Source organism: Rhea pennata, chromosome 26, assembly GCF_028389875.1.
Source record: "Rhea pennata isolate bPtePen1 chromosome 26, bPtePen1.pri, whole genome shotgun sequence".
Classification (NCBI taxonomy): domain Eukaryota; kingdom Metazoa; phylum Chordata; class Aves; order Rheiformes; family Rheidae; genus Rhea; species Rhea pennata.
The window spans coordinates 6,826,727-6,838,278 of NC_084688.1; the positions used below are offsets into that span (position 1 = coordinate 6,826,727).

General features: G+C 39.6%; 1 protein-coding gene across 1 annotated transcript in view; it reads left to right on the forward strand.

Moving 5' to 3' along the window:
- Positions 1-8,773, forward strand: part of LOC134151352 (M1-specific T cell receptor alpha chain-like) — a 157,245-nt gene extending 148,472 nt beyond the window's left edge. Inside the window, 4 exon segments of the mRNA XM_062595819.1 lie at positions 5,233-5,496; positions 5,948-5,995; positions 7,184-7,289; positions 7,774-8,773. Coding sequence (XP_062451803.1) covers positions 5,233-5,496; positions 5,948-5,995; positions 7,184-7,289; positions 7,774-7,804 — 449 coding nt within the window. The 3' untranslated portion in view covers positions 7,805-8,773.
- The last annotated feature ends 2,779 nt before the right edge of the window (positions 8,774-11,552 follow it).

Below are 11,552 nucleotides of genomic sequence, written 5' to 3' on the forward strand. Positions count from 1 at the left end.
ATTTCATTCCAACGAGGGGAATTAATTCCAAGGCAGCTGTTGAATCAGTGTTCCCTGAGGCAAGTAAAACCAGATTTTTGCTTTTGACAGTGGACATTGGACAAGTTGACTATGAGCCAGCAATGTGCCCTTGTAGCTAGGAAGGCCAATGGTATCCTGAGGTGCATAAGAAGACTGTTTCCAGCAGGTCAAGGGAGGCAATCCTGCTGCTATAGTCAGGCCTGGTGAGGCCTCGTCTTGAGTACTGTGTCCAGTTCTGGGCTCCCCAGTACAAGAGAGACATGGAGCTACTGGAGAGAATCCAGCGTAGGGCTACAAAGATGATCAGAGGGCTGGAGCATCTGCCCTATGAGGAATGGCTTTGAGAGCTGGGCCTGTTTAGCCTGGAGAAGAGAAGACTAAGGGGGGATTTTATCAATGTGTATAAGTATCTGAAGGAAGGGTGTCAAGGGGATGTGACTAAACTTTTCAATAGTCCCATGAAAAAGGACAAGAGGCAATGGGCAGAAATTGAACCACAGGAAGTTCTGCCTGAACGTGAGCAGGAATTTCTTTCGTGTGAGAGTGACAGAGCACTGAAACAGGTTTCCCAGAGAGTTTGTGGAGTCTCCTTCTCTGGAGATATTCAAAGCCCGTCTGGATGCAACCCTGTATAACTTGTTCTAGGTGACTCAGCTTGAGCAGGGGTGTTGGACTAGATGATCTCCAGAGGTCCCTTCCAACCTTATCGATTTTGCGATTCTGTTCTTCAGTCAGTTGTATTCCTGCAATAAGCTAAGACAAAACACCACTCTTGCCTCTCTCTAAAGTCACTCAGGGACTAGAAAAGCTGGATTTGGAAGGGGATTCAAACTTACAGTGATCCATGGTAAGTCTCTTTCCTTCCTTCAGTTTTATTTTAAAATGCGTTAGAAACCTTTCTGGTAAGAATCTGAATACTAGCCTAAAGTTAATTTCTCATTGAAGAGGAAGCAGAAATGCCTCTCCAAACTTTGGTTTTGATTGAAAGTAAAAGTACAGTATGACCCTACAGGGAAACTAGTGGAATATTGTCTTTTTTTTTTGAAAACTAGTAGCATTAAACCTACTTCAGCAAGGATCAGAAACTGAAAAAATGGAATGAATTTTCAAATTAATTTGTGTTTTTATCCTTTGGTAGACAGCTTTCTCACATATTTGGGATGAGGAGCTATTGGAATACACAACAATGCACAGGCATACGCAATATGGTAGATACGAAGTTATTGCAAAGGCCTCTTATGAGGTGAAAAATTGGAAGATGCAATAAATTCATGTTTGGAAGACAGACTAGATTTAAAGTCAATCTAGATGTGTAAGATCTGGAGGACAGGCTGTGAAGAGGGAAGCAGTGTCCTCTGACTTGTGTTTCCAAATAGGTCTACCTTTATGAAGAATGAACATTAACTCTGGATGAGAAGGTAGGAAGGGAGGCTGAAAGAAAATGAATCCAGGATGATCTCTGTACAGGATGCTAATGAATAAGAAACAGGAAGCCTGGGGATATTAGGAAATGAGACAACATCAACATCAACAATTTCTTAGGTTAATGACCATGATGTATCTTTGACCTTAGCCATTATGGAGGCTTGTCAGATAGTAAAAATGTGTGTGTAATAAATATGAAAAGCAAAATATTAGCCTCAGCAGGACTAACTTCATTATACAGAAACCAGTGTCTGCATTTTTGCCTTAGGCTGAGGAAAGTTGTTTTGGAGACATCTTGGAGTTCATGTTTAAGTCATAGTTTCATACTGCATCGAGAAGAAGTTTCCCAGGAGACTTAGACTGTGGTATTTGCAATGATTCAAACTGGGGTGTGTGGGATGCTACAACTAGAAGGGTAATTTTTGGTAATGGCACAAAGCTATCTGTAATGCCAAGTAAGTTGTTGAATTAAAAGTAACCGTTAAATAAACTCAGATCAGGAAAGGATATGATTTTAGTGCAAAATAGGCATCTATATCTGAGGTAATTCTACAAATGTAAGATTGAAAGTTCTTCTGATGCTTGCTGATTCTAAATGAATAATTTGTCTTTAATTCAGAAAGTTTCTTATTTCCTGAATTGAAATTATCTGTTTCTTTTTATGGAAACTAAATCTCTGGCATATAAAAATGAATACTGTTGCTGGCAACTGAAGCGCACTCTGGTTTTGTGGGGAGGAGAAAACCATGCAAAACGTATTTTGTGAAAATGACAGAAGTTAGCAGAGGAAGCTAATGAGAAGCTTCATCTCAACTTTTTCTTAGTGCGAACTCGTGTGTAAGGCCAGGATTCATACTGTTTGGTGTTAGAGAACAGTTTAGTCCACTGAACATTTCATTTCTCCTAGGATAATGGATATCTTCCTCTATTAACCTTGCTTGCATTTTGCTTCAGGGAGCAAAACTTCCCTTTCAAAGTTTGTGAGTAACATCTTGGATGGTTTTTGGTAATTTGACATCCTTGAGTGTAATTTTAGAGGCAATGACAAACTCATTTTTGGAAGGAGGATCAGTTATAACTGAACCCAGCAAGTTAAGCCATATATTCACTTGTGCAAGTACTGAATCTTGACACAGAAAACTTATTCTTTGGATGACTTGACTGGGGCGGGAGTAGGACCTAGCATCTTTTATCTGAATATCTCCAGAATTGGGGCACTGTGAGTCTAAGGTGGGAATCAAGTTCCTAAATACAGACTTCTAGTGCTGCTATAGACATTAAAGCATCCATGTAGGGCTGGCAGGTATCACATAGGACCTGCAAGGGACTTTCTGGAAACTCCATTGGAGGCCAGCCAGCAGACATCATTAGATGTCAATGTTCAGTCATTGGAATTACTCCTTCAGGGTTAAGATTAGCCTATGAGTGTGTGGCAGGGCATATCTTACCTCTGAGTTGAGGGATAACTGCAGATTGACTCTAACTTGTGGAATATCACATGGCTTCAGTTGAGGAATGGTATTGAGGATCAAGTTATATCCCACTGATGCCAGTCTGACCAAAGATTGAGAAATTTTACTTTGGACGCAAAGGAGACTGAGATAGATCAATACATAATCCAAGTTGTGTTAAGCTATTTTAAAATTTCTACTGCACCTGGTTTGGAAGAAAAAGATACACATCTTGGTCTGATGTTGAAACAGGCTTTTGTTGCTCTCTCCCTGAAATCACCCTCTAAAGCTAGCTTTTTCTGTAGACTAGTCTACCTGGAAGATGTCCTTCAGTAAGGATGAGGTTAGGCAAGTGGATGGCTCAGATCATAGATATGAATACAGCATTTCCAACATATCGCTAATTCATTAAGACAGAATAACAGGAAACATGGGTCACAGCAGTGTGGTTATAATAGCTTATATTTACAAGACCATGCTCTGCAAATTTTCAAAGCAATGTGAAAATTTGCAAAGGAACTTATCAGAAAACACCCTTTGGTATTGAAACAAAACCAATTTGTTTCAAACAAAAACCAACCCTGAGCAAGAATGAGAGATGAGTATGTTGCAAAGTAGCTGCTGCTGAAGCTGCTTGCAAAAGCAGGTCTTAATTTGTGTTCACTCAAGATAAAAGCACTGCACAGATTGAAAGGGAACAAAGCACACTAATTTGAAGAAGGGTGGACATGTTGCTAAGCATTCTCTGTAAGAGGGAAACAAAGTAGCTCTATCAGTTCATCCTTTTCTCTTTAGTATCCATAATTAACTAAAAATAACATCTTCTGGTTCATCTGTATTTTATACAGGACTCCACTATCCAACTTTTTATCTGTTCTTGTCTTCCTCTCTCTAATAAATTACCACAGAACTCCAAAACAGTAACTAGGAGTGGGAGTGGGGTGGAGTGAGGGGAAGTCAGGATATACAACATTAGACCAAATTCTGCAGAGTCAGGGAAATGGCAGCCTTATTAGGTTTTTCAAAGTCAGAGCAAAGCTGGTATAATGAACTGTAATTCAAGAGAAAGGCCAGAAAAAGGACCACTTTTTGTAGACAATGTCCTTTTGAGTTTACATAAGAAAATTACAGATATTTCTCTAAGGTATTGACAGTTGGTAATTGAATAGATGAGAAATATTTCCCTCAGTGATGGAACTAGGGACCTACACTTCAATAACATTTTGAGACAGTTTCTAAAAGCCAAGATTTTTATAAAAGTTTTCCCAGTGAGAAGAACAGAAAACTTCTTAATCTAGGAGCTCAACTACCTTTGCTGTTTCTATAACAATATTTATCAGCTTTGTGTATGAGCAGGGCCTAAACAAACATAAATCTAAGCTCTGAAACCTGCACAATAATCCTTTGTAAATTTATAGATGCGATTTGAAGCTCTGATTCAAACCTGTGACAGACAAGTGAAACTAAAAAAGGCAGGCAGGTGTTGCTCAGAGCTCAAATATACATGTTGGCTGAAGTATGTCTTTAATCGTCTTTTATCTGTTTATCATTAGAGTATTGCAATGCAGTTAACATTTTATCATTGTGCATGAACAAATCTTTGGGAAAACACCTTCCTGAAGAATCAGAAGATTCTGAGAGTTGGAGAAGAAATGCATGCCTAGGGTACATATTTACCAAATTTGTGTGAAAAGTTTAACCACAGGTAGTGTTTTGACATATGTGGAAAATCCTAGTCTAACTGACTTGCAAGCAGAATTTGAAGCCGGAAAACAGAAATCAAACCCCGGTGTCTTAGATCTGCAGCCTTTAGTAGCAAAACCTCTCTTTTACTGGGCAAAATTTAGCAGTTTCCCTCCTCCCCAACCCTGCCATGTATACTACACTCTGGTATAGATGAACTGTCAGAAAGCTTTATTTGTTTAATCTTTCTTTCTCCAAAAGAAAGCATATGTTGCTACTTTGTAAAGGCTTTCTTTGCTTTTTCCTATAGAAACACAGTTAGCTAGACTGGTAGTGAATATGGACATCTTTACGATTTCTTAGTTAATGGATATCTAGTGTTTAGATGCTCAGCTAAGTGTCATTTGAGATGCTCTAGGGATCCTGCCTGACCATCACCTATGGCTCCAGCACAGGTGGATGCTGAATGATCCTGGACAATCTCTGATGATCTGCTGAGAAAGTTTTTGTTCTCTGAAAGTGTCTTAGCACAGATGCCTATGAACTTCCCACTGAGATCATGGAGGAACCTCCATACTTCAAGTGTCTGTAAATTAACTACTGGAACTACAACTTTGAATTGTCATCTCTGTCTTCTCTTCTCCTCTTCTAGATGTTACTCCATCTCCTTCAGTCTATAGGCTGACTTCTAAAGATGATGAGGATTTGGAAATGTGCCTTATCACAGATTACTCCCCTGAAAAGCTTACATCTAATGCGATTGAAGGGAAGACAGATGCTATTGTGGAGGTGGTAACATCTGAGAACAAACAGGAAGCAAGCTACTTGTCAACCTACTGGGCCAAGAAAAATGAAATGCAGTGTGGTGCAAAACATGAGGGGTTTGGAGAGCTGGAAGGCGAGGATCCTGAAAGTGGTAATGTCATTGTGATTTATGTGTATGAGGCTCTGGCCTCTGTGCAATTAGCATGAGCAAGACTTGGAACAAGTCCCACAAACCCTGTGGGCAATGCTGAACTATGTTCCGTCATGGAGGAGGAACATTTTTCCCTGTTGCTTCTCAAAGGTTTTCTTTTACCCTCTTCTCTAAGTGGAAACAAGACTAAGGGTCAATAGATTGGAACAGTCAGAGGAGAGAGATCTCAAAATCACATTGTGGAGGATATAAAACTTAAAGTTGCTTTGTTTGATGCAACATTAGTGCTTGATTAGATCTTATCCTAAGCTTGCTCAGAAAATAGCAGAAGTTAGTGTTTATGGGAGATGGTAATGCCAGAGACTCTAACCAACTCTTCTAAGTAGAGATATCTTTATGAACTTCTAATGAAGTTTGTTACTAATATTAATTTTGTTGTTACTGTCTGCAGGTGCCAGCCCTGTCTGTGTAACAGAGATGTCTCAACACTTCAGAACAGGTAGGAACAAAGCATTTTAAGTATAAATCTTGGCCTGATTAGACTATTTTGGCTAATGTTCTCTTGCCAGCTCTGTTTCCAGAATTCCTGTTGCAGCTAAAAGCTCAGACTGTGAATTTCCAGATGGGTACCACAGGATTTAAACATCAAGCTCAGAAGTCATTTGTGGACTTTCAGATCTGAGCTGGTCATTTTATATGACCACTATAGTCAGTGGACATATATTCTAGCTAGGTCTTAGCAAATAACCATGTCCTACCCTTTACAATTCTGTAAAATGATTTACAGTACAGATTTAAGGCAGCTTCAGTGAGTGACTGCATTTCACACTTCAAAAGAGCTGTTTTTATTTTTGGGTGCACAAACACCCAATGAACCGAAAGATAAGCAAGTGGTTTCTACTGCTTGTGTTCAGAAGCAATGTTGCAATAAAAAGTGTGTATCTGAGCAAGCTCTAATTCAGCTTATTGTGGCTGTGGGCACATATTACCCAGTGCTGAAGCCTAAACAATTGCTGTTTCTGCTTCTTCAAAGCAGCTGGGCTTGCCTGTGCATCAGCCCTGTTTGCAGAGTAGCTGTACTTTTGCAAACCTGAGGCTTTGCTGAAAAGAAACCAGACAGCCAAATATTTCCAAAATACCACTTCAGAAAAAGACTCATCAGTAAATTTCACTAACACAGCCAATCACTTCAGAGAGAGATTTTCAACGCTACAAATAAAGTGTTTTTTTAGTAATAACTCTTCACTTCCCAAATGCAGATCAATGTATTTTAGGGGTGAAAATGGCTTTATAATGAAAACAAACATAACATCCAAACAGAGTTTGTGTTTTTTGAATAAAACTTACATTGCTTTCCCTCTGCCCCTCTTAAAAAAATGTATGGGCAAAGGGAGGAAGGACTCTTCCAGCAACCTGGTTTCATAGCACACTGTTTTTAGCAATAACTAGATGATTGGCATAGTTGCCTATTGGAAAATCAAATAATTATTGGATGAAAACATGGCATTTGAGACATGAACTGAAAGGAATGAGTCTCCCACTGAGACACTCCTGCTCTTTAGCTAGTCTAATAGTTAATTCTATCACACAAAGTGGAACAGCTCCGTTAAAGAGCACTATTAAATCTGCCTGGAAGTTAGAATGTCTCTATTCTCTGATTACTTCAATTCTCTTATTTCTTTTACAGATGAGAAGCTGAACCTACTGTCATTCTCACAACTGGGTCTGAAAATAATTTTAATGAAAGGAATAATTTTTAATGTACTGATGACAATGCTTATGTGGAAAAAAAAGTGAGTGTTCATGAAGGGTGGTGAAGTCTCTAATAGAAAATGTTTGGATCAATGCATTAATTATGAGTGATCCTCCTCTCTGTAATAGCTGTTTATGCAGTTTGTCCATGGACCAATATCTACCATTAGTTCAATTCCTCCACTCTTTTGCAGATCTTTACCTCCAAGCATATCTCTATTTACCCCTCTTTATCTGCATGCAAATTTAATTTTGTCTTCTTTCTAGGCATGTATCTCTCCTATTCTTACTTCCTTCCCTTGTCTGCCTTCATCCATTAGATTTAATTCCCTGATCAATCTCCAGCCAGGAAAGTTTGGTGCTCATTGGCTTTAAAAATTCACACCTAATATGTTAGTTTTGGCCCAGTGTCCCCTTCTCCTCTTTCTATTGCTTAGATATATCTAGTCTATGATTATTTAGCTGTGACCATAATTCAGATCATGGTTTAACAAAGTGCCTTTTCTTTTTTTTTTTTTTTTTTAGAAATCAAAGTAACCAGTCGGCACAGACTTGAAGCACAAAAAAAAAAAAAAAATCTGCTGAGGTAGCTCTGCCGGAGCATCATATGCCAGAAGGATTAAGCAAATTTTGTGGCAGCAGACATCACTTGCTGTTTTTTTATATCATGCCAGCCATTATATGCTAAGTTGCTTTATTTGCATTATTACAAAGCTACTCAAAAATAAGCCTACATTCTCAGAAGTCTACTCTCCTGCACACCTGAATCATTTAGCTTGGCAATTTTTCATGAAGCATAGATTGTTATTATAGATTGTCAAATATCCCTGCTACTTGAACTAAAATGACATGTACAATTTCTGCTTGGGGGAGTGTTTTTGAAAGCTGAAAGCTAAATATCTCTTGAGTGAATATTTCATATTTTGACAGCTTTCATGTATGCATATCTTAGCGTGGACATTTCCTGCCATGCTCTACCATCCCCATTTCAGTTGCAAATGAAAAACTCTGAAAAACAAAGGAAGTCTCATTCAAGGTGCTGTACCTTGTATCTTGCTGTCTTTTGCTAGATCAGAACAGGGTATCTTTTCTTCCCTAAGAAATTTGCTGCTAGATCTCCCAGAAATCCTGAACTTGGTGAAATTCTTGCTTCATTATCACGGAAGAAAATTTTTTTTAAGAAAAAAAATCTGTTCTTCCTTAACATTTGTTGCATTTACACCAGCTTAATATTTGACTTTGTGTTTACCACAAATATAAACAACTTTTTGTTGTTGTTGTTTAGGTCTAATAGCCTTAGATTTCCTAATAAATTCCTTTTTTTTTAACCATTATATAAAACGATCCTGAAATACTTACCTCTTTGTGTATATGCTCCTTAAAAATGATATATTCAAGTGAAATTTGCATGCTGCTAAGTCTTGAATTATAGTGCCAATCACTCTGATGCACTGACATTTCCTCAAACCTTTGGCAGCTGTTAAACAATTCTTATCAATAATAATAAACTTGCTTGTCTTTTGTATATTTAGTTTGAGGAACTTGTTTCACCCTTCAGATGAGTTTTAGAAGTGATCTTGGCCTTTGGGATGAAGAAGGAAAGGGGTATCAAGAGGGACAGAATATAACTTTTCCTTCAGTTTGACTTGCCCACAGGACACTGTGATGACTGGCTTGTTCCACTGTAGGGGAACGGCTACCAACTTTCTTTTGTTTGTAGGTTGGACACACCTTCTGACTGTATTCGATGGCAAGAAGGACAGCTTGGCTGGCTTGGAGGGAGGGAGAAAAGGGGAAAGCATGTCTCCTCCAGGAGTGGAACTAGTGCTATGGTGAAAGAAAGGATGAAACATGGCTCGATCACACTGAGAGGACAAGGAAGTGATCCAAGTTCTTAAAGGCAGATGTCTAGTGCTATGGGGGATGTAGCAGCCTGTAGTATCCTGCCTTTAACTGTCACCCAGTCACAAGTTTCACTGAGGAACAAGGTGCCTGGTTTGTATTACTGATAGCAAACTTACCAGCCTGTGTCTCAGGATTCAGCCTGTCATTGGGAAGACGAAAAAGGCATTTTCTCCTTTTGTGACGACCGTTTCTATCTTCTCTGAAACACCAGAGATTTCTCTGGAGGGAGAGGTGAGAAGGATTCTGAGGAAAACGTACTGTCTCAGCAAGACTTAGGGTGGTATAACCTCACTTGTACCATCACACCAGTGCCCAAAATAAGTGGCAGAGAAAAACTCACTAGACTGGTAGGGATGTTTCTCTTTCACAGGCTATTTCTCAACCTACTGGATTTGCAGTCATCGCAAGGGTCTGATTTTGGAAAGGCTCATGTTTCAAACACTTTTAATCAAAAGCCCTGGTGGAAGCCATGGGAAAGTTTCTCTGTGTGCAGCCATTGCACAGCACAAATCCCTATCACAAGATACGAGTCCACAGTGCTGAACAGCAGAACATCAAGATCTCCCTGATCTTTCATCATGCTGTTGCCACCAGACCACTTAGTAGGCAGCCTGTCACCAGCTGACAGTTACTGACCCCTCCTGCCCAGAAACAACTTCAAATTTTCTATTGCTCTCATTAGCTTAGCACAGATTACTTGGATTAGTTTAGCACAGATGCTGAGGGATTCATTCTCCTACCTTGGCAGAACACCCAGTCTCATTTTTCCCTAGCTGTAGAAAGCTCATGAGTATTTAAAATCTTAAATTCCAGTCAGCAGATGGTCTTAAAACTTCAATTTTTTTGTTATTAGGGCTGCTGCATTATGGAGAAGGAGATCTTAATGCAGCTGCCTAGACCATTTTTGAGTTACAAGGCAATATTGGTCCTACTTTCCTATACTCCCAACTAATTAACTTTGCTTTAAAAACTTCAGGGATGTGAAAGAGCAGTTTCCACACTCTTAGCTTTTGCAGCATCTTTTTAATTATTATCCATGCTAAATCTTGTGTGTTGTACTTCAAACCCACTCCTGGCTGCAAGGTCAAGGAAGAGAGCTTACTGCTTACCTCTCTTTACATGTCTCAATCTTTCCTCCTCCAGAGCAAATACCCCTAACTGTAAGATTAGTTGAGTGAGGGAATGACCGTATACATAAAGTTAAATGTATTGACTGGAATGAACATTAGCATGTGACCTCCAAGACACTGAATTTGTACTTTTAGATTGAAGATGCTTTCAGATACTGGGATTTCAGTCTCTCACCACCATCATCTGTGACCCCATTGCCCCTTTGTGCTTTCTTGTTTATTTCAAAAAAGAAAAAAAAAACACAGTGGAAAATGAGGACAGGAAAAAACAAAGTAGGACAGGAAGCAGAATGGGTCTCATGGCCCAGGTGGTGAAGGAAAAAGTATGCATAACAAGTTCCATGACGACACAACCGAGATCTGGGTCACCTTGTTCCCCTAAGTCCTATCGCAGAAACCGCTTCCTCCGGAAAGTGAAGCACAAAAATAGGGTAGAGGGCGCAGAGCTGGTATGGCACGTGGCAGGGAGGCAGAAAAGCATGTGGGGGAAGAGAGCAGACGTTAGACCACAAGCCAAAGTGGAACAGGGCTAAAACACCCTCTCTTCCTGCTCTCTTACCACAGCCTAACCTTGGGAGGGGGGACTTCTTGTGGGCAGAACAGGAAAGATCAAGCCAGGTATAATGTAGGTGGGAGAAAGAAGGGTAGAAGAGAAAATAAAAAAGAGTGTTAGGTGGCAAGGAAGAAGAATTTAGTGGCATAAAAGATTTCTGCATTTGCTGATAGGTCTCTGTACCCCATTATATAGGCAGTGAATCTATACAGAAAAATCCTACTTCTCTCTAGTCAAAAGAGAAAGGAGAAAAAAGCAGCCTGACAGTCATCTCATACTGGCAGGAAAAATGCTAGCTTTGGCCCCCTAATACCTAACTTTGGTTTGGAGATGAACTTGCATCTTTTGTAGCAGCTTTGTTGGAGAAAACACCTTACCCTGCCTCTGTTACCCTTTATTAAACATGACTTTGTCCAAGAATTTGTCCAAGAAACAACATCTTGCCCTCTTCTACAGGATGAACAGGGACCCTAACATGGTCTTTCTAAGGAGCAGAGTCTGAAGATCCCTGTAGCTTTTATGAAGCTCATTCAGGTCCTGAAATAGCTCTAGGACCTGAAATCTTAGGCTGAGATTATGGCAACTAGAGGCACTAAAAGTCAGCAAAAATCAGGAAAAAAATATTCAGAACATACTCAATTCTTTTTTCACATGCTTCTGTGCAGTTTGTACAACTAGCCACAGGGAGGCCTAGCCTCTAAGGCTCTCTCTAAAAC